Consider the following 24,088-nt stretch of genomic DNA (forward strand, 5'->3'; position numbering starts at 1 on the left):
ACGCCATCATAGAATATTAATACCAAAACTGTGCTTCCTTTGACCTGTAGGCACTTGCAAATATGTGACTCCATTGCCATTCAGTTTTCTAAGAAAAATGACTATCCCTCTCTCCACCCTCCAATCCCTCCCCACGGAAAGCTCACCTAAATTTCTTTTCTTTTTTTGAGTCAGGGTTTTGCTTGCTCACCCGGGCTGGAATGCAGTGGCGCTGTCTTGACTCACTGCAACTTCCACCTCCCAGGCTCAAATGATCCTCCCGCCTCAGCCCCAAGTAGCTGGGAATATAGGCATCCACCACCACATCCGGCTAATTTTTGTATTTTTTGTAGAGATGGGGTTTTGCCATGCTGCCCAGGGTGGTCTCAAGCTCCTGGGCTCAAGTGTTCCTCCCGCCTTGGCCTTCCAAAGTTCTGGGATTACAGGAATGAGCCACTGCGCCCAGCCAATTTATTATTCTGAAGCTTCTAAATTGGTATGTAGTGGCCAAGATGAATAAAATGAACCCCAAATTCTAGGCTAAAAAATTATTTGACACTTACAGGTTAGTTGTTCGTGGGGAAATGTGAAGTAGATCTGGTTCACGTAGGATTCCCGGGGATAAAGTAGTGTGCAGACAAGCAAAGAAAAGCAGGAGGATAAATTATTTATCTGAAATGACATCTGCAATTAAGCCAAATCAAATAGTGTTTGAAAAGTGAAAAAAAAAAAACTCTGAGAAACAAGAAGTGATAAAAAATAACCTTGGTACCCTAGAGGTGGAGCAGGATTGTGTAGCTAAATGTTTTTCTCCCTTGGGGCCCTGTGGGGAGTCACCACCAAGCCCACTAATATTTTATTTTTCAAAAGATCTAGATTCTTGCAAACATCACACTGGCTTTACCTTCTTTCTAAAAAGGCTTTAGAAACTGTGCTGTCCAACACAGTAACCACTAGACAGTGGTTGTAGAGCACCCCAAATGTGGCTGGTTCAAATTGAGATTGCTGAAAGAATAAAATATATACCAGATTACAGAGCTTAGTATGAAAAAAAGCAAAGTATTTTATTTTAAAAACATGAGTTTTAAATATTGATTACATGTTGAAATAATATTTTGTATATATTTTGTTAAATAAATATATTATTGAAGTGAATTTTACCTGTTTTTACTTTTTTATTTGTATTTATCGTATTTTTTGTGAGCTTTTTGTTGTGGTATCTTTTTACTTTTTTAATGTGTCTTCTAGAAAACGTAAAACTTACATATGTGGCTCTCATATTCATATTAGATAGCACTGGTCTATGGCTAGGCTTTCCTAATTCCCAGGCGCAGAATTAAGAACATAGGCACTAGAAATCTTCCAAAGAAGGCGGTTGGCCACAGAGGCTGAGCCTAGGGTGATATCCAAGACTGATTTATGGGATTCTTCCTAGGTTAGTTGAGGTCTTGTTAGGAGACAGAAACCACACTGTAATTGAACAGAGAAAGTTAAATACAAAGAATTATTAATGTACAACATGGGATTAAGTACTAAGGAGTAAAGAGAACACTAAAGAATAAGGAAGAGCAGATATTGGGAGCAACCATTCCCGCTAGGACTGAGGCAGAGCACCTTAGGACAGAATAAATTTGGCAGAAGTTTCCTTCTTTACCCTTGGATTGAGATCCAGGCCTTGGAGAAGGCACAACCTTGGCCCACTTGATGGTGAAGAAGCTTGAGCAGATACCACCGGAGAGGGAGAGCCACCCATAGATGCCAGCAGAATTCTGTGGGAAGCTGCCCTGTGGATGGCATTGGAACTTGCTGTTGGGGTGAACACCATCGGGTGCCATGCCTGCTGCTAAATGTGGCAGGAACAGTCAGAGAAGAACACACAGGAACTGGGGAGAGCAGCCCCTTCCTCCTCCAGTTGCTCTCCAGCATGTGCTACTGAGAGACTTAACGTTATGCCAGTGGGCAAAGAAACTGACAGTGTTTGCAGGGCCCAGCTCCAGTATCATAAAGCAGGGCAAAAAGGCTGAACTCGGAGCAAAGAGGCAATAGATTGATATCGGGTACACTTCATAAGTGTATTGCCGCTACATAAGATGCTCTGATTTTTTAGTACATTTAGGTAGTTTGGCACCAAGAGAGAATATTTTAAAATAGGGCTCTGTAGGAAAATTTAGGACGTGGTCACCATACCTAAACATTCTAGTTAGATGAGAATCTTTCATTTTAAAAGACTTAGGAATTCTCATGAGTTCTGTTTTCTCCTCTCTTTAAACAGTGAATATTAAATAGTAGGTGGCCAGTGTGCAGTAGAAATGCAGTCTTGGTGTTTGCTTCTTTCATTTGTTTCACTCATTGCTTTGTTTATTCCTGGTAGTGTTCGACTACAGTTATAGAGATTACATTCTGTCCTGGTATGGAAACCTCAGCAGAGACGAGGGACAACTTTACCATCTGCTCTTGGAAGACTTCTGGGAAATTGCCAGACAGCTGCACCACAGACTGAGTCACGTGGATGTGGTTAGAGTTGTCTGCAATGATGTTGTGAGGACTTTGCTCACTCATTTCTGTGACCTGAAAGCTGCTAATGCCAGGTAACTGTTACAAGCAACTTACCCCCTTTTTTGCATTAATTTTTTTTTAATTGAGTAAAAGGTCAAAGTCAAGATAAAACTCTAGAATATTCTGCCTATTGCTGGCACTTGCTTGAAAATGTAGATTTATTAAGGGGGAATAATTATGTTCTGGGAGAGGAGTTTTTTTTTTTTTTTTACTTTCTGCTAGAAAACCACTTTATAAATACAATTAATTCTATAAATAAACAGTGAAATGAATTTTACTGAGCCAGCACTGTGATGATCTTATAGTATTATGAGTACTAGAAATAAAAAATTTAAATGTAGTGTTTTCTAATATGAACAGTATGAATGAGTTTACAGTATTTAGACACATTTAAATATGGTTCATGTTTCTTTTTGTGAGTCCTATGTTGAGCTCTGTTGCATCACAATATCCTGAAAACTGATTTTCAAAGGTACTCAATATTGGAGCTTCTGGGCTTTAACTAGAGAAATTTCATTATGAAAGTAGCTAATATTTAGGCTTGTTAGCCCTTTGTATTGTTACATACGTAACAGTTGTACATATTGGAGCTTGTGGGCTTTGACTAGAGAAATTATCATTATGAAAGTAGCTAATATTTAGGCATGTTAGCCCTTTGTATTGTTATGTTCATAACAATTTACATAAAAAGCTGTCTAACTGAAATGAGTAGCCTTCTGCCTGTGTGGATATGGACACGGTTGGAACAGGAATGGGAACAGTTAATGTGGCCTATTCTCACTTTCAGGGAAGAGATAAAGTATTTAGATGACGTCACCCTTCTGCCCTGTGATGCTGTTCGTGTAGGGGAACTTGCTGCTGAATGCTGCTGTGCAGCAGGTCTCCATTCCCAGCTGTATTGCCCCTTGCTGTGACTCTTCTTCCCTCCTTCAGGTTCATGAGGCCGAAATCCACAGAGCCGTGACATGCCCACTGTTTTACTGTTTTCCAGCTTGCTGCCCCGGTGTTTTGCGAACTGTTTTTAAAACTATGACCCACTGTGAGAAATTCACTTGATATTATGACCCAGTTTCATAAAACAATACTTGTTACCTCTGATAACTTTGACACTTTTTTTAACGTTTTTTAAAAGATAATGTTTAAGACCAACTCAATTTTATTTTCTTACTTAAAAGTCACAAACCGTGGTTTGAAAAACATTACTATAAAGCAGTGGTTCTCAGACTTTTTGTTCCCAGGATTTCTCTACATTCTTAAAAGTTTCTGAGAATTTCAAAGAGCTCATTTCTGTGGGTTCTAACTAGTGGCGAGCTGGAGCTGGCTTGTACTGGCATGCAGGAGTGAGCTGTGCAAAGGTCTTCCCAACTGTTAGTTCAGTTATACCAGATTGGTAGCTTGAAATGGGCCGTAGTGAGAGTATTTACACCATGGAGTCGGCAAATGATCGAAATCGGAGCATTTTTTTCCTCAGGAGAGCCAACATTTGCCAGTTCACTACTCATCGTATCTATTGGTATTTACCATATTTGATATTTAAAAACGAAGAATTTTTAGAAGTACAGGAGTACACAGGACACTTTTCCTTAGCTACGGGAGTGATGATGCCATTTCACATCATGTAGCTTGAGGAAACTACTATGCTTGGAAGAATGAGACAAATGACTTGTTTATATTACTATAGTTTTAACATCCCAGATCCCCTACAAGGATCTTGGGGACACCCAGGAGTCTCTGGACCACCCTTTGAAAACTGCTGCTTATAGAGAAAGTAACTTCCAGTAAGCAGGGAGGGGTGTGAATTAATAAGGAAAGTGAGAGAAATAGGGCTCTTGAGACTCCTAGAGTCTCAAAAACATCAGCCTCTCCTTTTGAAGTGTTCACCAACCTCTGCAAGCACCTGCTGATTTGCTGTGCTATCCATTATTTCAAGTGTTCCATAGTTCCACTTGATAAATACTATGAAAGACTTGTTTGAATTCAGGGAAAGCTCATTTGAAAGTATTTAAATGATGGTCCAGTAGAGAACAGTATTCTGTCTGTCTGTCTCTCTCTCTCTCTTTCTGTGTATATATATATATGTATATGTATATATATATGTGTATATATATGTATATGTATATATATGTGTATATATATATATAATTTTTTATTTTTATTTTTATTTTTTCAGACAGCCTCACTCTTTGCCCAGGCTGGAGTGCAGTGGTGTGATCTCGGCTCACTGCAACCTCCACTTCTCTGGTTCAAGAATTCTTGTGCCTTAGCCCCCTGAGTAGCTGGGATTATAGGCATGTGCCACCATACCCAGCTACGTTTTGTATTTTTAGTAGAGATGGGGTTTCACCATGTTGGCCAGGCTGGTCTCGAACTCCTGACCTCAAGTGATCCACCTGCCTCAGCCTGCCAAGGTGCTGGGATTACAGTGAGCCACTGTGCCTGGCTTGAGGACAATATTTTAAATCAATATTTATTCCAGTTAGAAAACTGATGGGTTTAGATTTGGGAGAAGAGCAAGTGGTTAAATTCAGTGGTTTTATGATTATCTAATTTCAACATGATAATATATTTTTCATCCAGACATTTACTAGCTTTTGAAATTACTGCTTTTGTGGATAATATAAAGATATGGATAAAGCATCAGAATAATAGAAACAGAAAGTGATTTAATATTAGAAGGTCCTTCTCTTTGGGCTTCTAATTTTCTTATGCCAAGGGTAGATTTATTTTACTGGCATCTGGGCTATGCCTAGAAGCTGTAGTTGATGATAAAAAATAAAGAACAAAATAAAGAAAAAAAATTCTGCCACATTTCTCCTGGATTATGGATATTTGAAAAAGTACCAGTAGGTCACTGGCATTTTTCATATAGATGATTGTGTCCTGGAGAACTAATATTGTCTAATATTGTCTGTGTAGCATCTTATACAAACCATACAATGAGACCGGCAGACAGTGAGTCCAGGTTTAATGGCAAATATCTGTATCTGCCTGCCCCAGGTAAACAGTGCTCTTGTCCTAGAAATCTCCAGTAGTGTGCAGATCTCTATTGGCTGCAGAATGACTTTGGTAGCCTGGGTAGCACCCAATTGAATTGGCCACTATCAGACAAAGAATAATAAATTACCTTAATAAAACAACACGTCCTTTAGTTGACTGTTGGGCAATTGTTTGTGGAGGCAGCTTTCCGGTCAGCCTGTGTTTATTTCTACGCCATCATTCTATTGCTGCTTTAAGCCAATCTAGATCACATTTAATTTTTGCCTCTGCTTCCTCTTCCTTTGTCCCATCTGTCTTGCTCCAGCATGTTCTGGGAAAATCTAAAAATGATTGCTTTTATACTGTTATTTCAATAGCATCTTTAATTTCATAGTTTTCTTTGCTGGTCAAGTACTGGCATGCAGTTTGAGGGAAAAAAAGAATGTTTTTATTCGTGTGTTTTCCTTCTTTATCTCTGAAATGTTCTTTTTCATCTTTGTAATTTCGGATTGTGGTGTAATGTAAAGAGTTGGGACTTGAGATTGAAACAGAACAGGACTTGAGAGACTTATTTCTACCTTTTATTACCTCTGTGACTTTGACAGTTCACATAATCATTCAGATCTTAATTTTCTCATCTATAGAATACATGTCATGATGTCTACTTTTTGGTGTAGGTCGGAGGATTAAGTCATTGTACATTTGAAACTTTTTTTTATAAAAGATTAATGTCCTTTTGCTCACTCAAGGAATGAGAACCCAGAGGTAAGTAGTAGGAATTACAGCAAACAAATGATTGATCCACACGGAACACAGTAAGGATGCTGCAAAGACTGATGCTACAACCCACCAGAAGGCTAGTAGACGTCTCCTGCCACAGAAGCAGCCCCATCCCTCATGATGCTTTCTTGGCTTTAAAGCAATCCTTGATGTCCACCTTCTAGAGCACATCATAGGAATATCCTGCTCGGAGTTAGCGGAAGGATTCCAGGGAGAGATCTGCCATTCCTTTTTCCATAGATCAAGCTGCTTTGGCCAGCCCTCTGGCCTTTGGCTCAGTCAGAAGTATTTTCCCTAATTTAGCTGTAGGAGGGAGAGGAACTTGTGGCAGTCTGAGTACCAGGCTCCTTTATTATCTGCCTTCCACTGTTACGGAGAAGGGACTGTGTACCGTTTGAGAGAGATTTTGATATTATTTAAATAAGGTTCTCTTGTAAAAGTGTTTTTTTTTCCAACTTCCTCCAGTGCTTATTAGCTAAATATATATTTAAAAAAAGAATTACCTTTAAAAGTGCTTGACATGATAAAGGAGTAGCATCTTAATCTTACTATATTGACATATCAACCTAGCTGGCAGCAAAGCTAGAGTTTAAAATAATTGAAGATGCCATTTTTAAAAAGTCAACATATCAGCATATGCATAAAGGCTTATTCTAAAAATTTCTTTTCATGTTGTTGGCTTTACACGTTAGGATAGAATTCCTTCAGGTTGTACAAGACAGAGGAAACCTTTCTTTTCTAGCGTTATACATTCTAGAAACTGGTCTTCAGTCTCCAGTGCAAATAAATTTCAGTTAACACCTGAGAGGTGTGGGTCATAAAGGTACTAATATGCACTAGTTTTCATTTCCTGTGCAGTACCTCGTATGTTTCTCTCCCTCTGTTTCATGTTTTTTCTCAGTGTTAGCTACTAGTTACTGTAAAAATCTCTTATTTATACTTTGCCTCCTTATCTAGAATATATTAGAAAAAGCAGCATCCCAGGCTTTCTTGAATCACTATCAAGATACTATGGGAAGGGAAGTATAGAAAGTTCTGTTTTCCAGTCCTCTTCACTCAGATCCTCCAAATTAATGTTCCTGGGATGGAGTCAGTGCTGACAACCAAGGTTGTCAAGACTGGTTGAAAAATACTTTGGAACCTCACAGAAGGCAATTTCCCATCAAATTAGATAACATCGAGTTTATAGACCCTCTAGCTCACTAGAAATACCTGTAGACTTTTTATCCTATTATCTCCCAGTCAGAAAGCAGGCTGGCAACCCTGGTTTATGCTTTGTTAGGTTTTTTGAAAAATGAAGCTGCAGGTCATATTTAAGAAAACATCTAGAAGACTTAAAAATTACCTAAATACTCGTACCTTTTTAGATTGTTGCCATGATTTTGGAGTTATATAGACCCTTTGATGCTACTGAAGTTTGTTGTTATGATTTCATTTGAAATCCAAAAAAGGCCATGCATGCGTTTGCATTTATTCTAGCAAAAGTTTTCCCTATCAGTTGATGGTTGAGGAAATTTGATTATTTAGGAGAAGGCAGAGTTACTATAACCAATGTGTTTCCCATTTGAAATATTTTTTACCTAATAGTACATAATTATATTGTTTCTAGAAAGTTCTTTCCTTCTTTTTCACTCTCTTTATTTAGACATGAAGAACAGCCAAGACCTTTTGTGTTGCACACATGCTTGAGGAACTCAGATGATGAAGTAAGATTTCTACAAACGTGTTCTCGGGTTCTGGTGTTTTGTCTCCTCCCCTCAAAGGACGTGCAATCTGTCAGCTTACGTATAATGCTTGCAGAAATTCTCACAACAAAAGGTAGACTTATACAGTTGATTTTACCAACTCAATAAGTGTGCAAACTAATGTGCTACATGCAGACCTTGTTTACTGTTGAACATACGGGATTTGAAGTATTTTCAAAATCTTGTTTATATGTCTCTCAAACTATTTGGTCATACAGGATAAACTTAAATTTTTAATATGACATATCGCCAGATGCACAGTCCATTAGGTTGCATGTTTTGACATAGAAAACCAGTTTTTATGCTCTCCACAGGGAAGCATTCATTTGGGATAGCTTTTGAGTTATCTAGGCCAATAATATATACATTAATGAAAGTGTGTGTGTGTGTGTATAATATCTATATAATATCCATAGTATGTATGTTTATATATTACGTGTGTGTGTGTGTGTGTGTGTGTGTGTGTGTGTATTCAAATTCTTTTTTTTTTTTTAAATAGAGATGGGGGTCTTACTATGTTGCCAAGGCAAGTCTTGAACTCCTGGGTTCAAGTGGTCCTCCCACTTAGGCCTCCCACTGAGATTACAGGTATGAGCAACCATGCCTGACCACAGTCAAATTCTGATTAGCATATTTACTTAAAATATCTTTGCTATATGATTTATTGATAATGCCTATACAGTAATGCATTGCTTAACAACAGGGATGTGTCTGAAGAAATGTGTCATTAGACAATGTCATTGTGCAAATATCATAGCGTGTACTTACACACCTCCATGGGATAGCCCACTACACATGTAGGCAATATGGTGTAGCCTATTGCTTCTAGACTATAAACCTTACACCATATTACTCTACTGAATACTGTAGGCAATAGTAACACAATGGTATTTGTGTATCTAAATATAGAAGAGGTACAGTAAAAATATGGTATAAAAGTTAAACAGCAGTACACCTATATAGGACACCTACCCTGAATGGAGCTTGCAGGACTAGACGTTGCTCTGAGTGAGTCTGAGTGAGTGGGGAGTGACTGTGAAGGCCTAGGACGTGACTGTGCACCACTGCAGACTTCATAAACAGTGTACGCTTAGGCTACACTACATTTATTTAAAATTTTATTTTCTTCAATAAATTAACCTTAGCTTACTATAACTTTTTTTACTTTATGAACTTTTAATTTTTTTAACTTTTTGACTCTTTTGTAATAACATTTATCATCATTATCAAGTATTATGCACGGTACGTAATTGTATTGCTGTATTTTTATACTATTGGCAGTGCAGTAGGTTTGCTTACACTAGCTTGACGTCATTAAACGGTAGAAAATTTTCAGCTTCATTATAATCTTACGGGGGCCACTGTCATATAGCTCCGTCTGTTGTTGACCAAAATGTCATTATGTGGCGCATGACTGTACATAATTTTGTGAACTTGGAATACATAAAAAGGAACTGTACCACAATATAATGTGATTACTAGAAAAAAGTTAACTATATCCAGGGAAATGCTTCATCAGGATAAGAGAAACTTTCCCTATCTCAGTCTCAGACAAATAGCATTGCATTTGAGATGCAGTGATTATCTCATTTACTATCTCAGGATAAGCCAGCTGTGCCCATCAGCTATTATAACCAACTACAGAGAAAAGAGGAAGTTTCTAATCTAAAGTTACGAGGATGGTTTTGTAATAGTGTCATTGACTTTTTAACTTCCTCTCTGAGGTCTGTTTTAACCAGTTGGGGAGAATGTTGACTTTCATCCTTTGGCAGACTAAGCTTGTCAAAACGTATTGAGCCTTATAAAATAAATAAAAGAAAAAAATCAGTGTTTTTCTGGTTGTTGTAATTTTGTGGTTTGTTGTTTTTTGAGATGGAGTCTCACTCTGTAGCCAAGGCTGGAGTGCAGTTGGTGCGATCTCGGCTCACTGCAACCTCTGTCTCCTGGGTTCAAGCGATTCTCCTGTCTCAGCCTCCCGAGTAGCTAGGATTACAGGCATGTGCCACCATGCATGGCTAATTTTTGTATTTTTAGTAGAGATTGGGGTTTCACCGTGTTAGCCAGGCTGGTCTCGAACTCCTGACCTCAAGTGATCCACCTGTCTCAGCCTCCCAAAGTGCTGGGATTACAGGTGTGAGCCACCACACCCGGCCTTAATTTTGATACTTTTGTTAGCAACTTGAGTTCCAAATGACTTCCCTTCATTATTCTTTTACATTTCACTTATTTATTAAAATGACAACTTGATTATAGCCATAGATGATAACATATTTGGAGGGATAGGCAGCTGTATATGTGCGTGTGTGTACATTTTTGAATTGTTTATTGTATTATATAGATATTCCCCTGTTTGACTACTTGAAAAATGTTTTCCAAATGTAGTCTCAATTATGTGATATATAAACAGTTCCCTTGAAGAAGAATACCTTTCTCAGTGGCGATTTCTTCTTCTTCCTGTAGTCTTGAAGCCGGTAGTGGAGTTACTGAGTAATCCAGATTACATTAACCAAATGCTGCTTGCCCAGCTGGCGTACAGAGAGCAAATGAATGAGCATCACAAGAGAGCCTACACCTATGCCCCCTCTTACGAGGACTTCATCAAGCTCATTAACAGCAACTCTGATGTGGAGTTCTTGAAGCAACTAAGGTATTTGGTCTTCAATTATAGCACAGCAACAACTACTGATTATCATCCCCTGCCTAGTTAGGTTTAAAAAAAAAAAAGTAGTTGTCAGGGAAGCAGAAATAAAACAAATCTATAAATCTTACTATTTAGTGACAGCTAAATTTATCCAGCATCTCCTTAGCAGTGTAATTAGAATGAATTTTTTCAAAGTATTAGGTTTTTCAAATACAGTTGACTCTTGAACAATTTGGGGCACCCACACTCACCACCGCCCCCACCCCCAGTCAAAAATCACGTATAACATTTGACTTGGGCCGAGCACAGTGGCTCACACCTGTAATCCCAGCACTTTGGGAGGCCGAGGTGGGCGGATCACTTGAGGTCAGGAGTTCAAGACCAGCCTGGCCAACATGGTGAAACCCCGTCTCTACTAAAAATACAAAAATCAGCTGGGTGTGGTGGCACATGCCTGTAGTCCCAGCTACTCAGGAGGTTGAAGCAGGAGAATCGCTTGAACCCGGGAGGTGGAAGTTGCAGTGAGCTGAGATCACACCACTGCACTCCAGTCTGGGTGACAGAGTGAGACTCCGTCAAAAAAAAAAAAAAAAATTGACTCTCCAAATACTTAACTACTAAATACCTTACTGTTGACCAAAACCATACCAATAACATAAACAGTTGATTGGCACATATCTTGTGTGTTATATGTATTATATACTGTATTCTTACAATAAAGTAAGCTGGAGAAAAGAAAATATTATGAAAATCAGAAAGAGAAAATATATTTATTATGCAGTAAGTGGAAGTAGATCATCATAAAGGTCTTCATCCTCATCTCTTCACATGGAAGTATGCTGAGGAGGAAGAGAATAAGGAGGGGTTTGTCTTGCTGTCTCGGGTAGCAGAGGCAGAACAAAATCCTGTATAAGTGGACTCATGCAGTTCAAACCTATGTTTTTCAAGAGTCAGCTGTAATGAGGCTATAATAGATTGAAAGCTCTTCAGATGTCAGGAGTACCTGCTTAGCTGCTCAGATGACTACCTTAGAAAAGCATTGGAAGGACATCAGAAGGAGACGATGTGTTTTTAAATTACAGAGTAGAACATTGTGTTGGTTTTTGTTTGTCTTGGACAGTACAGAGGCTTGGGTTTGGAAATAAGAGGTTCTAGATTAATTATTTTGAGAAAACACATTTGAAAATACCATAGGAGTATCTTTTATAGGGGAGCACAGTGTCCCTTGTTATACCCGAGATATTTTAGGGGGTGAGTGTGTATTTTTGTGTATTTTTAATAGTATATACACATTTAGTATGATTATATAGTATTATCTAGTTTGTAAATTTTCTAGGCTTCTGTTTCTCTACCCTTCTTTTTAATGTTCCCAAATGATAATACATGGGAAAGAAAGAAAACTCTTATATGTTCATTTTGCTTTTCATTAATAATTTTGATAAATCCCTGATGGAAAAGTAAAATATTGGTTGAAATTGGGTGTTTGAATTAGTTGAGGTTTTTAAACTTGTGACATTTGCTTTTGAACTAGGGTTAGTATTAAGATGACTCATGCTGTTTAATTTTCTAATTCAAATAAAAAACCATCTAAGGAGGCATAGACGTAGATGGCACTGTGTTCTTATACATGGTGTCATATGTTAATCTAGGTGTCACAAATACATAATGATGGCTTCAGTTTACAAATACATACCTCAAATACATAATGACGGGTTCAATTTACAAATATATACTCAAATATATAATGATGAGTTCAATGTAAATGGATTTGTTTACAAGTAATTTAATTTTGGGTATAATATATATCTGATATAATATCTGGAGATTTTATGTTTCTCTTGCCATGCATAATTTTGAATAGACGACATGATATTCTTTATAGATTTGTTTTTATTTCTGTCTGAGTCTAGACATTTCTTTTTCGTAAGTGTGACGCTTGAGCTAGAATCCAAGAGCCAGTATTCCAGGTTTGTTAGGTGAGGCTTACAGGTTACATCCACTCAAGTCATCCTTATCATAGTGTCCTTCGATTCCTTTTAAAGCGTCATTCTATAAAAGTGAAAGAGCTCAGTGGTAGAACACCCTTGTTGCCTCTCCTCTCCCTAAAACTGTACGTACACACACACATACACACACACACACACACACACACACACACACACAAAAACCCCAAACTCTAGTTGTAGGGATGCTATTCAAACCTATACTCGAATACTCATCTACCTGGTGCTTTCGTGCCTTCTGTTCCTGGATTTGCTGTGCATGGTGTGACAAGGTGACATGATGACTATGCCCCACAACATTATAAATTCTTCCTAAGACATTGTTTATGAACAGATAACTCATGTTGATAATTTGTGGCTTCATTGAATTCCTGAGCATTTTTCTTTGACCAGATAGTCTTTCCACAGTAAAGGCAGGTGTGGACTATTTGGTAACCCCAAGCGAGTTTAAGATAACAATCTAGAGTCAGTGGTGGCAGATTAAGAGAATCAGTATTCCTTGTTCTTACAGACTTGTGGATGAGTGTTCTATTTTGTGTGCCAAACTGAAGATTCCAGCACTGCACATAGGGACGTATTTAATAGTTAATGGAGGAAACAGAAAGGCATCAGAGTTGTTTTTTTGTTTTTTGTTTTTTTTAAGAGACAAGGTGCTGCGGTGTTGCCCACGCTGGAAACAAACTCTTAGGCTCAAACAGTCCTCCTCCCTCAGCCTTCCAAGTAGCTGGGACTATAGGCGATCTGATTTTTTAAAAATCAGAACTAGTTATTTTGAATGATCTACCACTGGTTCTCTAGCACCATCTGTTATTTTGTATCTTAACATAGTTCCTGTATTGTAAGATGAATGAATCTTGATAAGAATTAATGGTTTATCTTCTTCAAAATGTACCAGCCAAAGATTCAGAACTATTTAAATACTATACACAGTTCATCATCTGGTGGATAAAGAAGTAGCTCAAAAAAAAAAAAAAAAAAATCCTAGCACTTTGGGAGGCTGAGGAGGGCAGATTGCTTGAGCCTGGCAGTTCAAGACCAGCCCGGGGAACATGGCGAAACCCCGTCTCTACAATAAAAAACAATAAAACTATGGTGTACACTGCCCCAGGATGATTGAACAGCTTACTTTCATTGCAGTAGGCACATCATGGATTGCCTTAACTTGACTGACCAAAGATTACACCGAAGTTCTGATTTTATGCTTTTCCTTTCCCTTCTATTATGTGATGAAACAAAAATAGTGTGAGCCCTTAATCTTTCTCAAAGATCACTTCCTCTTGACGTCATAAATAGGGCAAGATTAAAGGGATAGCACCTGGGTGCCCTGGGAAGCAGGCCCTTTGGTCTTGAGCACCGAGGGACTTAAGAGGCAGTAGAAGTGCTAAACTGAAGAATGCCTTTTGAAAAACGAGATATAATTCACGTACCATAGAATTCACCACCTTTAAGTGTACAATTCAGTGGTTTTAGTGTATTCAAAGACTCTGCGACTGTCACTACTATGTAATTTCAGAATATTTTCATCACCCTAAAAAGAAACCCTGTGCCCACTAGCAGTCACTCCCCATTCCTTCCCTCCCTCCAGCCCTTGGCAACCACCAGTCTGCTTTCTGTCTCTCTGGATTTGCCTAGTCTGCACATTTCATATAAATGGAATCATGTAGTATGTGGCCTTTTGTGTCTGGTTGCTTTCACTCATTATGTTTTCAAGGTTCATTAGCATTGTATAATGTATCAGTGCTCCATTCCTTTTTTTGGCTGAATAATATTCCATGGTATGAATATAGCACATTTTATTTATCCTTTCACCAGTCCATGGGCAAGTTGGATTGTCCGCCATTTAAAGGATGCCTTTTGAGTGACCGTTGAGCATCTTCAGTGACATTGTCAGTGACTGTTGACAAGTGAGAGTAAAATAAAATGTTGCAGTTCCTAACCTCTTCCTAGTATGGCCTCCTGCCACGGCGTACCCACCGCCGCCAAGGAGTGATGGGACATAGGCACCAGGAAGGTGCATTCCTTTTGTGCACTATTCCCGTTCTGTATGTTGTATATTCCTCTGTCTTCCTTCTTACTGCTAGGCTTTGTGTTTCCAGCAGAGTTTGCAGAGTCAGTGGAACGGGCACTTGGAGGTATTTGGATTAGATAATGGAGCTTGACAGGTGACTAGTCTATTAGAGGCAAAAGGGATACATTCTCAGATTTAATTAGGTTGGATCCTTTTATAAGCAATCTCAGCTCACTGCAACCTCTGCCTCCGGGTTTAAGCGATCCTCCCACCTCAGCCTCCCAAGTAACTGGGACTACAGGCACACGCCACCACGCCTGACTAATTTTTGCCATGTTGGCCAGGCTGGTCTTGAACTCCTGGCCTCAAGTGATCCACTCGCCTCGGTCTCCCAAAGCGCTGGAATTACAGGTGTGAGCCACCGTGCCCGGCCTGGAGCTGTTTACTTAATTCATAGACTGAGCTATTCTGTTGTTTTTCTGGTACAATTATAGTACTCTGCTATCTGACTTTATTGGTGTTTTACGTTACTATCTTCAAATTGCTCTCAGTACAATTTTGGGATAGGCTGCCTAAGGCAGGTAATGTGTTTTATTTAGACTAAGCAGTTGATGTACCTATCCACTTTTATTTTTTACATATTTGAGAGATGCGTATTTTCTAAAGGAGATAAAGTCATTCAACTCTGTTAGGGCGGAATGCGCTAAAAACAAACACAAAAAACCTTGAAGGTGATATTTGTAGTTCTGGAATAGTTTGGTTATTTTCTGAATCAGCATGAAGTGCTTTCACAGTAGAACTAGAAATGCATCCTTCCAATATACTAAATTAATGGTTTTAACCTAGGCTGTGTGTCAGAACCACTGAGACCTTTTAAAAAAGTAAGTTGTATATCCCACTAGCTTTTGTAGCTTTTCCTTCTTCTTTTCTGGATGCAGGATGTTGGAGTGAAGATGTGGTGGCTATATTTTGAATTTTCCATGGTTTTCTGGTAGGAGCAGTGACTGACTGCTAATAGCACAAGAGCCAAAAATGTGAATGCCACCTTGGTTCAGGATATTAAAGGGCACCTGGATAGGTTTCCCACCGTTGGTGTACGTGGTGAGGGATGCCACAATCAAGGAAGGCAAACCAGAGCTTAGAATGAAGGTGCATCCATTAGTGAAACTCACAATTGCCATTAAACTAGAGAAAACACTGAGTGTTCCCTTATTTTGAAGATAAAGTGGGGTCAAAGCAAACATTACAGTAGAAATGAAAGGTCTGTCCTTTCAGAACCTCTTATAAAGGCGCGGGCGGCTTGTGGGCCAGGAAAGCATCCATTGCTGCCTGCATTGTGTAATCCTGCAGTGCATTTGTAAACTGTGTGCTAATGAAAATGGTTTGCTCTTCCACAAGTAGGTGCCTCGGCTTCACCCCTAGGAATTTTTATGTAATTGGCCTGGAGGGGAATCCGGGCATCAGGATTTTTAAAAAGCTCCCCTGGTGATCGTAACATGCAACTAATATTGAGATTCTCTTGTAAATGCAGTATTCTTCCACCCGCTTCCCATCCGAGGTCTTGACTAGACATCCTGTTGTATAATTCATTGCACTCTAATTATTTGAAAACTGGTTGTACTGTTTGAGATATGTGGAAAGTCTGTTGAGGAGAATGTTGACTGATCAGGATACCTCATTCTTTTACCACGTTTATTGCAATGAACAAAGGGTGTTTTCTCACTGATCTTCCTGAGAGACATTTTTAACCTAAGGTTTCTCAATCTTGGTAAAATTGACACTTGGGGCTAGATAATTCTTTATTGTGGGAGCTTGTTCTGTTTATTGTAGAATTTTTAGCAGTGTGCCTTGCCCCTACCCACTGAATGCCAGCGATATTCTGCTGTACCCCTACAGTTGCGACAAACAAAAATGCTTCCGGATATTGCCAAGTGTCTTAGGGAGAAAAGCTGCACCTGGTTGAGAGCCACTGGCTTAAACCCATGAATAGATTGGAGGTACTTAAAGTAGTTAGGATCCAGTTCAGCTGAAGGTTACCAAAAACCTCCCAAATAATGATGGCATCCAAAGTATAGCAGTTTTTTCCCCAGATTGATTGAGATGCACGACCAATAAAAATTCTGTATATTTAAGGTGTACAGCCTCATTTATTTATTTAGAGACAGGGTCTCGCTCTGTCACCCAGGCTGGAGTGCAGTGGCGCAATCACAGCTCACTGCAGCCTTGACCTTCTGGGCTCGAGGGATCCCCCCTCCTGCCTCAGCTTCCCAAAGTGCTGGGATTACAGGGGTCAGCCACCGTGCCTGGCTGATATTTGATGTATGTACACATTGTGGAGTGATTACCACAATCAAGCTAATTAACATATCAATTACCTCACATAGTTACCATTTTTTATGTGTGGTGAGAACACCTAGGATCAACTGTTAGCAAATTTTGAGTATATCATACCCAGTATTACCAGCTATAGTCACCATGCTGTGTGTTAGCTCTCCAGAAGTTACTCACCTTTGTACACTTCAACCAGTGTCTTCCAATCTCCCTCCCACCTTCAGCCCCTGGTAACCACCATTCTACTCTCTGCTTTTAGGAGTTGGACTGTTTTAGATTCCACATGTACGTGAGATGATGCAGTGTTTGGCTTATTTTATTTAGCGCAGTGTCCTCCAGGTTCATCCACATTGTTGCCAGTGGCAGGATTTCCATCTTTGTTAAGGCTGAATAGTAAAGCAGGCAGTCCAGGACTTGTGGTGTGGGGGCTCCATCCTTCTCAAGGACCCAGACTCCTTCCAGCTCACTGCTCTGCCATCTTGAGAGTATAGTCCAGAGTCTTCATGGTCCAGGGTGGATTCTAGAATTTCACCCATCATATCCTAATTCCAGCAAGCAGGTTGAAAGCAAGGAAAAACGACGACAAAGGTTATACATGGGCTTTTTTTGTTTTTTTTTTGAGATGGAGTCTCGCTCTGTCACCCAGGCTGGAATGCAGTGGCGCACTCTCAGCTCACTGCAACCTCCACCTCCCGGGTTCAAACGATTCTTCTGCCTCAGCCTCCTGAGTAGCTGGGACTACAGGTGTGCCCCACCACGCCCGGCTAATTTTTGTATTTTTAGTAGAGACAGGATTTCACCATATTGGCCAGGCTGGTCTCGAACTCCTGACCTCGTGATCCGCCCGCTTCTGCCTCCCAAAGTGCTGGGATTACAGGCGTGAGCCACCGTGCCTAGCCAACACTGGCTGTCTTTTAAGGACCTTTCTGGAAACTGCTGCATGGTATTTCTGCTTTTATTTTATTGGTCAGAACCTTTGAGATATAATGGGTAATTTTATTCTGGGCAGCCTTAGACCCAGTTAAAAAATAGAGGATTCTATTACTTAGAAAGCAGGAAGAATGGATATGGGATATGCAAGCAGCCATTTTTACTGCCATAGCACATGGATAGTTTAGTGGGCAGAATAGCTCTACTTCCCACACAAGCATGAGAAACATGCAGCTTTCCTGGACTCAAACTCTTTGCCAAAGTTAAAGAGATGCCAAGCAAATGCTCAAGAGGAGAAAACTTTGTTTTTTAAGCTACCATGTGTTGAATATCTATTATGTATTAAGCACAGTGTTGGATTCTTAATAATTATCATCTTTCTTGATTATTATAACAAGCATATGAATTAGGTAGTATTTTTTTCCTTCTTAGGGTTGTAGAAAGTAAACTGACTTGCCCAGGATCCCATAGATAATAAACAACAGAGCTGGGATTTGAACTTAGGTTGGCCTGACTTCAAATCCCATATTTAAGGCTGGATGACTTGCTAGCCAGGTGGGCAGAAAACAGCAGTGACACAGGGCTCTAACTTTTGGGGGTTTCCTTCAAGTGTGGAGATAACGCTTTACTGTTTGTGAGTCTCGGCTGGCACTAAACCTTTGCACAGAGGACAAATAATACCATCAGAAGTGTTGACAGCTATTATTAGGACAGTGATAGACTGCCAGAGAGGCAGGTAGTGATAAAGAAAATCAGAGCAGCCTATTACTGCCATAATTTTATTTACCACCAATCTAGTCTTTATTCGATGTTTCAGTTCTGGATTTGTTTATTTCTGACCCCTCATTTGAAGATCAACGTGGAGAATCTGAAAATAGTAGAGAGGGAATTTTAGTAATGGCTGAAAGGTTTAAAATTCAAACGATTAAGGATTATTTAGCTTGGAGAAGAAAAGAAGACTTTTTATCTAATACACAGATAATACATTAGATTAAGGTGGTGTTTTCTGTTTTACTAGGATAAAGCAAGAGGAAAGGGGCATAATTAATTAATTAATGTAAAAGATTGCAATTAACAATAAAGTGGGTTACTGATGGAGCTTTCTATTTTGCTTATTTTCTCTTTAGATATTAAAGGAATGGATTTTTTTTCTTTGAATTAGTTCAGGTCTGCTTGCACATGAAGATAATGTATTAAAACATGAAAATTCTTAAAATAGCATGATTCTGTGAAGAATTTAAATTATTTGAATGTTCAGTGTTTTGAACAGTGATTCTGAAAATATATTGTGACTCATGAGCAGTAAAATAGGATTATGTTGTAAAGGAACATGAAATAAGAAATCAAGTGTACCTTCATACAAACTAATGCATCATGTCAGACATCAGTGAGCACATATAAACTGCCAAGGAAAAGGTTAGTGTGGGTGGACAAGGAGATGAAAAATCATAATATATAAAAAAGAATCCTGGCAGATTTTTATGAAAAGAATGAATGAATATAAATTTAGTTCCAAAAAAATTCAAAATGTGAGGCTGTTTATGAAAAATACTCTCAAAGATCTTTCGGTTTTATGAGAAAAGTTCATTACTTCAGAATATACCTCCTTCAGTTGGTGTCTGAGAAATAGCAGAGGGTACAGAGGTGGGAGTTAAACATATCAGAGAGCACACACTATTTTCGTTTAGCAAGAAGGATAGTTATGTATTGGCAGCAATATAAAATTTGATGTAAGAAGGGGAAATGCTGGTATAAAGAAGTTTATGATCTCTCTGAATTTATTATGTTCTTGTAGTTGGAGCAACACTGCACTGAGGTGTGCGTATCTGCTTTATGAATGAGTTAGGGTGAGTCAGTTTATATAAAATACTTAACTCAAGATATGGCACATTTCCCTCTATTAGCCACCACTGTAGTTGTTGTTATGATCATTAGATCGAGGATTGCAAATAGATTTAATCTTATTGTGAACAGTGATCAATTTCTAGTGGCCAACTGGAGTGCAATATTATTTTTGGGGTTTGAGAAGCTCCAATAAATAACAACAGTCTTCCTCCCATCCCCAGTTCAGAACCGTTTTAAAGCCAAAGAATAAAACAAACAAGACCAAAATGTCACTCATACTAATAGATAATGGAGAATGTGGCCTATATGTGTAAGCAAGCAGCATGCTTTCTAAAACAACCTCAGAGCCAGGTGTCATGGCACACTTGGGAGGCTGGGGCGGGAGGATGGCTTGAGCCCAGGAATTTGAGCAGCAGCCTGGGCAACATAATGAGACCTTGTCTCTTAAAAAACTTAAAATAAATAGTCTCAGGATTAGACCGTCTTTCCCATCTAGCAATGCTGGACCAGAATAAGCCTCCCTGACCGTGCTTTCCCCTCCTGCCCTGTCTCCCTGGCAGGTCCAGGATCCACCTGCTGGCTGCATTGGGAGGCAGAGAACACATACCCTTAAGAGGAAGGAAAAAAGGAAGGCTGTGCTTCTCCACGTGCTCATTTCTCTTTCTTTGTGATCAGATAAAAAGCCTCCTCCTGCCCTAAGGAGGAGTAGGCGAAGGGTGGAGAAGGGCCAGAGATGGGGCTTCTTATGTATGGAATGAAGCATCAAGAGTTGGGGGTGGGTTATGCTCTTCCCCTTTTTTATTTTTATTTTTCAAGAAGAGTCTCGCTCTGCCGCCCAGGCTGGAGTGCAGTGGCACAATCTCAGCTCACTGCAACCTCTGCCTCTGGGGTTCAGGTGATTCTCGTGCCTCAGCCCCCTGAGTAGCTGGGATTACAGGCGTGTGCTACCACGCCTAGCTAGTTTTTATATTTTCAGTAGAGACTGGGTTTCACCACGTTGGCCAGGCTGGTCTGGAAGTCCTGACCTTGTAACCCACCCACCGCGGTCTCCCAAAGTGCTGGGATTACAGGCATGAACCACTGCACCTGGGCCATCTTCTCCTTTAAAAAATAAAAAAAGTGGTGCTAAATCCCTACTCAAAAGAATTTTGTGACTCCCAAAGTCTGTTGAAGGAGTGGTGGAGAAGAGTGATAGAAGATGTGTGCTGGTCGTTTTCAACAACTGGCTTTTGGGCAAGGTGAGAAACCCTGACTTGTGGCATTTGCTGATCTCTGTGGTGCTAATACTCCAGCCATGGCCGATTGAAAGCCACCAGCATGACGTCACTGAACGTGGGCTTGGGGAGAGATTTGCAATAGCACACCATTACAGTATATAGAGTATTTCCAAAATACTGATAGAAAACATGTAAATAACCTCACAAGCATATGTAATAATAAAACTAATGAATAAGGTTATTAGGAAATGATGAGTTTTGAGTACTTATTACCTTTTAAAAAATAAAGTTTATTTAATCGTAAGTTTGTATAATTTAATTTTTAATAATGATGTGTTTAATTTCTAAATATTTAGCAGCCAGGTCTCAGGAGCTGGCACAAGCCTCGGGGCTGGCTCCTGCACATCACTGAGTGGTAGCCACATGTTCTGTCTTTCGATGACCCTGTACTGTAGAGAAATACAGTTCTTCCAAAGGTGGAGGACGGTTAACAACACAAGTCAACCTATGGCAATCAGTCAAGCACCTCACGTGGACCCTGGCCAAGAGCTTGGGCTCAAGAGTCAGACAGACCTGGACTTAACAGACCTGGTTTGCATTTTTGCTTTGCTTTTTGCAAGCTGCATGACCTTGGGGAAGTCATTTAAACTTCGAGCCTCAGTTTTAACTGTGAAATGGAGAAAATACTTCCTACTTCCTAGGATTGTTGTGATAATTAAATGAAATGATGCATGGAATGAATGAATGTAGTTCTCAGATCATAGTAGTCTTCCAGTGAGAGCTAAAAAATAGCAATTGCCGGGAGAAGGCAAATACACTTTCAGATCCTGACTTGAATAGGATTAATGGATGAGATGAGGCTACAGGGTAATATCTTATTTCAGAAAAAGTTCACTCAAAATGTAGGAGAAAGCCATTAGGACATTTTCAATATAGAACATAAAACTAGGCAACTAAAGGTGATATTCAGTAAACATTCTGAATAAAAATGCTTACTATAAGAATTGAGAGTGAAACATAGACAAATCGTGCTATACATGTGAGTATAAATAAACATTATAGTCATACTAACAGCTGACATACAACTATGAGGAACACTAGTAGAAAATAGATATGGATAGCACAGCGAAAATGTTTGGCGTTTTTGAGCTTATCTAAAAGGCACCAGCTAGCCAGTAGTGACATAGATTTGATTGTTCTGTAACATGTAATTTCTGTAGGCTCTGGGAACTAGGAAATGAATATATGGTAACATTTTTGTTTATTTTAGGAAGATGAAAATATAGATAAGATTAAGAAAAGTATAAATACCATTTATACTTAATATATTTCCAAATTGTATATATATTTTTATAATTATATACATATTATATATAATATCTCTATTTTTATAATTTTATATTTATATAGGGGAGAGGGAGACAGATGTGCATGTGTATTTCCTAAGTTCAGGACACCTCACCCTGGGCTGCTCCGGTCCAGAACTTCCTACCTGATGTGACTCAAATAGTGTTGTAGGTACATGGAGATGGTTTCCTCAACCCTTGGGGTGGCCCTGTGATGGCTGGTTACCTCAGTGTTCTGTTCAAATATCATTTTCTACATGTGCTATGAATAGAAAAAGATTGAGAAGCATGCCTTAGTCTTTCTGTGGAATCAACTGCCTTCTGCAACACTAAAAAGATGGGAAAACAGTTTTAAAAGCCCTTTAGTGGAAAGAGCCTCTCATAACTCTAAGTCCTAACTTAAAATACTTCCCCTATTTTACTCCTGACACTCCCTGCTTAATGCCATTGGACATACCTCATGAAAATATAGCGCAAAACCTTGTACTTATCCTCAGTAGTACTCAGAGACATAAACACTAAAATGAGATATTTTTTCTTTGCTCATAATATTGGTGAAGATTAAAAATTTGCTAACTGGCATTGGCAAGGGTGTAGGAAAATAGAAGCTTGTGTTCTATCGGGAGGAGTATAAATTATTCCCTTTTTCTGACACAATTTTGTAGTGTGGAAATGGGCATTCTTTTTGATGTACTTATGACTCGAAATAATCATGTGTGGACAGATTTCTCCGAGAATGTTGCTTGTAGTTTTTTTTTGTTGTTGTTGTTGTTGTTTTGTTGTTTTTTTTGTTTGCTTGTTTCTCTGCTTTGTTTTGTGTTTTTAAGACAGGGTCTCGCTCTGTCACCCAGGCTGGAGTGCAGTGGTGCGATCACAGCTCACTGCAGCCTTGACCTCCCGTGCTCCGTCAATCCTCCCACCTCAGCCTCAGCCCAGTCCCAGGTAGCTGGGACTACAGGAGCATGCCACCACGCCGGGATAATTTTTGTATTTTCTGTAGAGATGAGGTCTCATTTTGTTGCCCAGGCTGGTCTCAAACCATCCACTAACCTTGGCCTCCCATAGTATTGGAATTACAGACGCGAGCCACCACACCAGGCTGCAGTTTTATTTAAATAGAGAAAAGCTTGTAATAACCAAAATGCCTAACAAAAAGGGTTTGGTTAAAAAGATTTTTGGTGTATCTATACAATGGAATACCATATATTGGTAGTGGTGTAGCATTAGAATATTTAATTGTGCTGGAAAATATTATAAATTAATAAAAAATGCTCTAAGGCAATATGTATAGCATAAACCCAGTTTTATAAAACAAAAAAATTATGTTTGCATAGAAAAAGGTTATAAAGATAGTCCAAATGTTAATAGTGGTTAACTTTGAATGTTGTGCTTTGTATATTTTCTCATTTTCTTCAATGAACATATGCTACTTTAGAGAAAGTAAAAACTGGTGCAGACTGAGAAAGTAAAATCTGCCCAGCCATTTGTCAGGCTGGTATAACAGACACTAAAGCCACCTACAAAGTAAACAGGAAACAATATTTCTCCTAAGCACCTGCCATGGCAGTGAAATGTCGTAATGGTCCCCTTCTTTGTGCTTTCATATTCACTGAGAAACTTTGTTTTCAAAAATCTTAAACTGCCAGTTCATATTTGGAATTATATCAGTAAGAATGACAGATTTTACTTTTGCCTGGGTGATCAAAGTCAGCTTGACACAAAGAAGCAGCT

General features: G+C 39.1%; 1 protein-coding gene across 7 annotated transcripts in view; it reads left to right on the top strand.

The window, feature by feature from the left end:
• Positions 1–24,088, top strand: part of SNX25 (sorting nexin 25) — a 150,044-nt gene that overhangs the window by 41,641 nt on the left and 84,315 nt on the right. For all 7 annotated transcript variants that reach the window (XM_054554793.2, XM_024245805.3, XM_054554796.2 and 4 more), the window contains exons 3-5: positions 2,351–2,567; positions 7,937–8,109; positions 10,497–10,683. In XM_054554793.2, the coding sequence (XP_054410768.1) occupies positions 2,351–2,567; positions 7,937–8,109; positions 10,497–10,683 (577 nt within the window). The remainder of the gene's footprint in view (positions 1–2,350; positions 2,568–7,936; positions 8,110–10,496; positions 10,684–24,088) is intronic.

This window comes from Pongo abelii, chromosome 3, assembly GCF_028885655.2.
Source record: "Pongo abelii isolate AG06213 chromosome 3, NHGRI_mPonAbe1-v2.0_pri, whole genome shotgun sequence".
Taxonomy (NCBI): Eukaryota; Metazoa; Chordata; class Mammalia; order Primates; family Hominidae; genus Pongo; species Pongo abelii.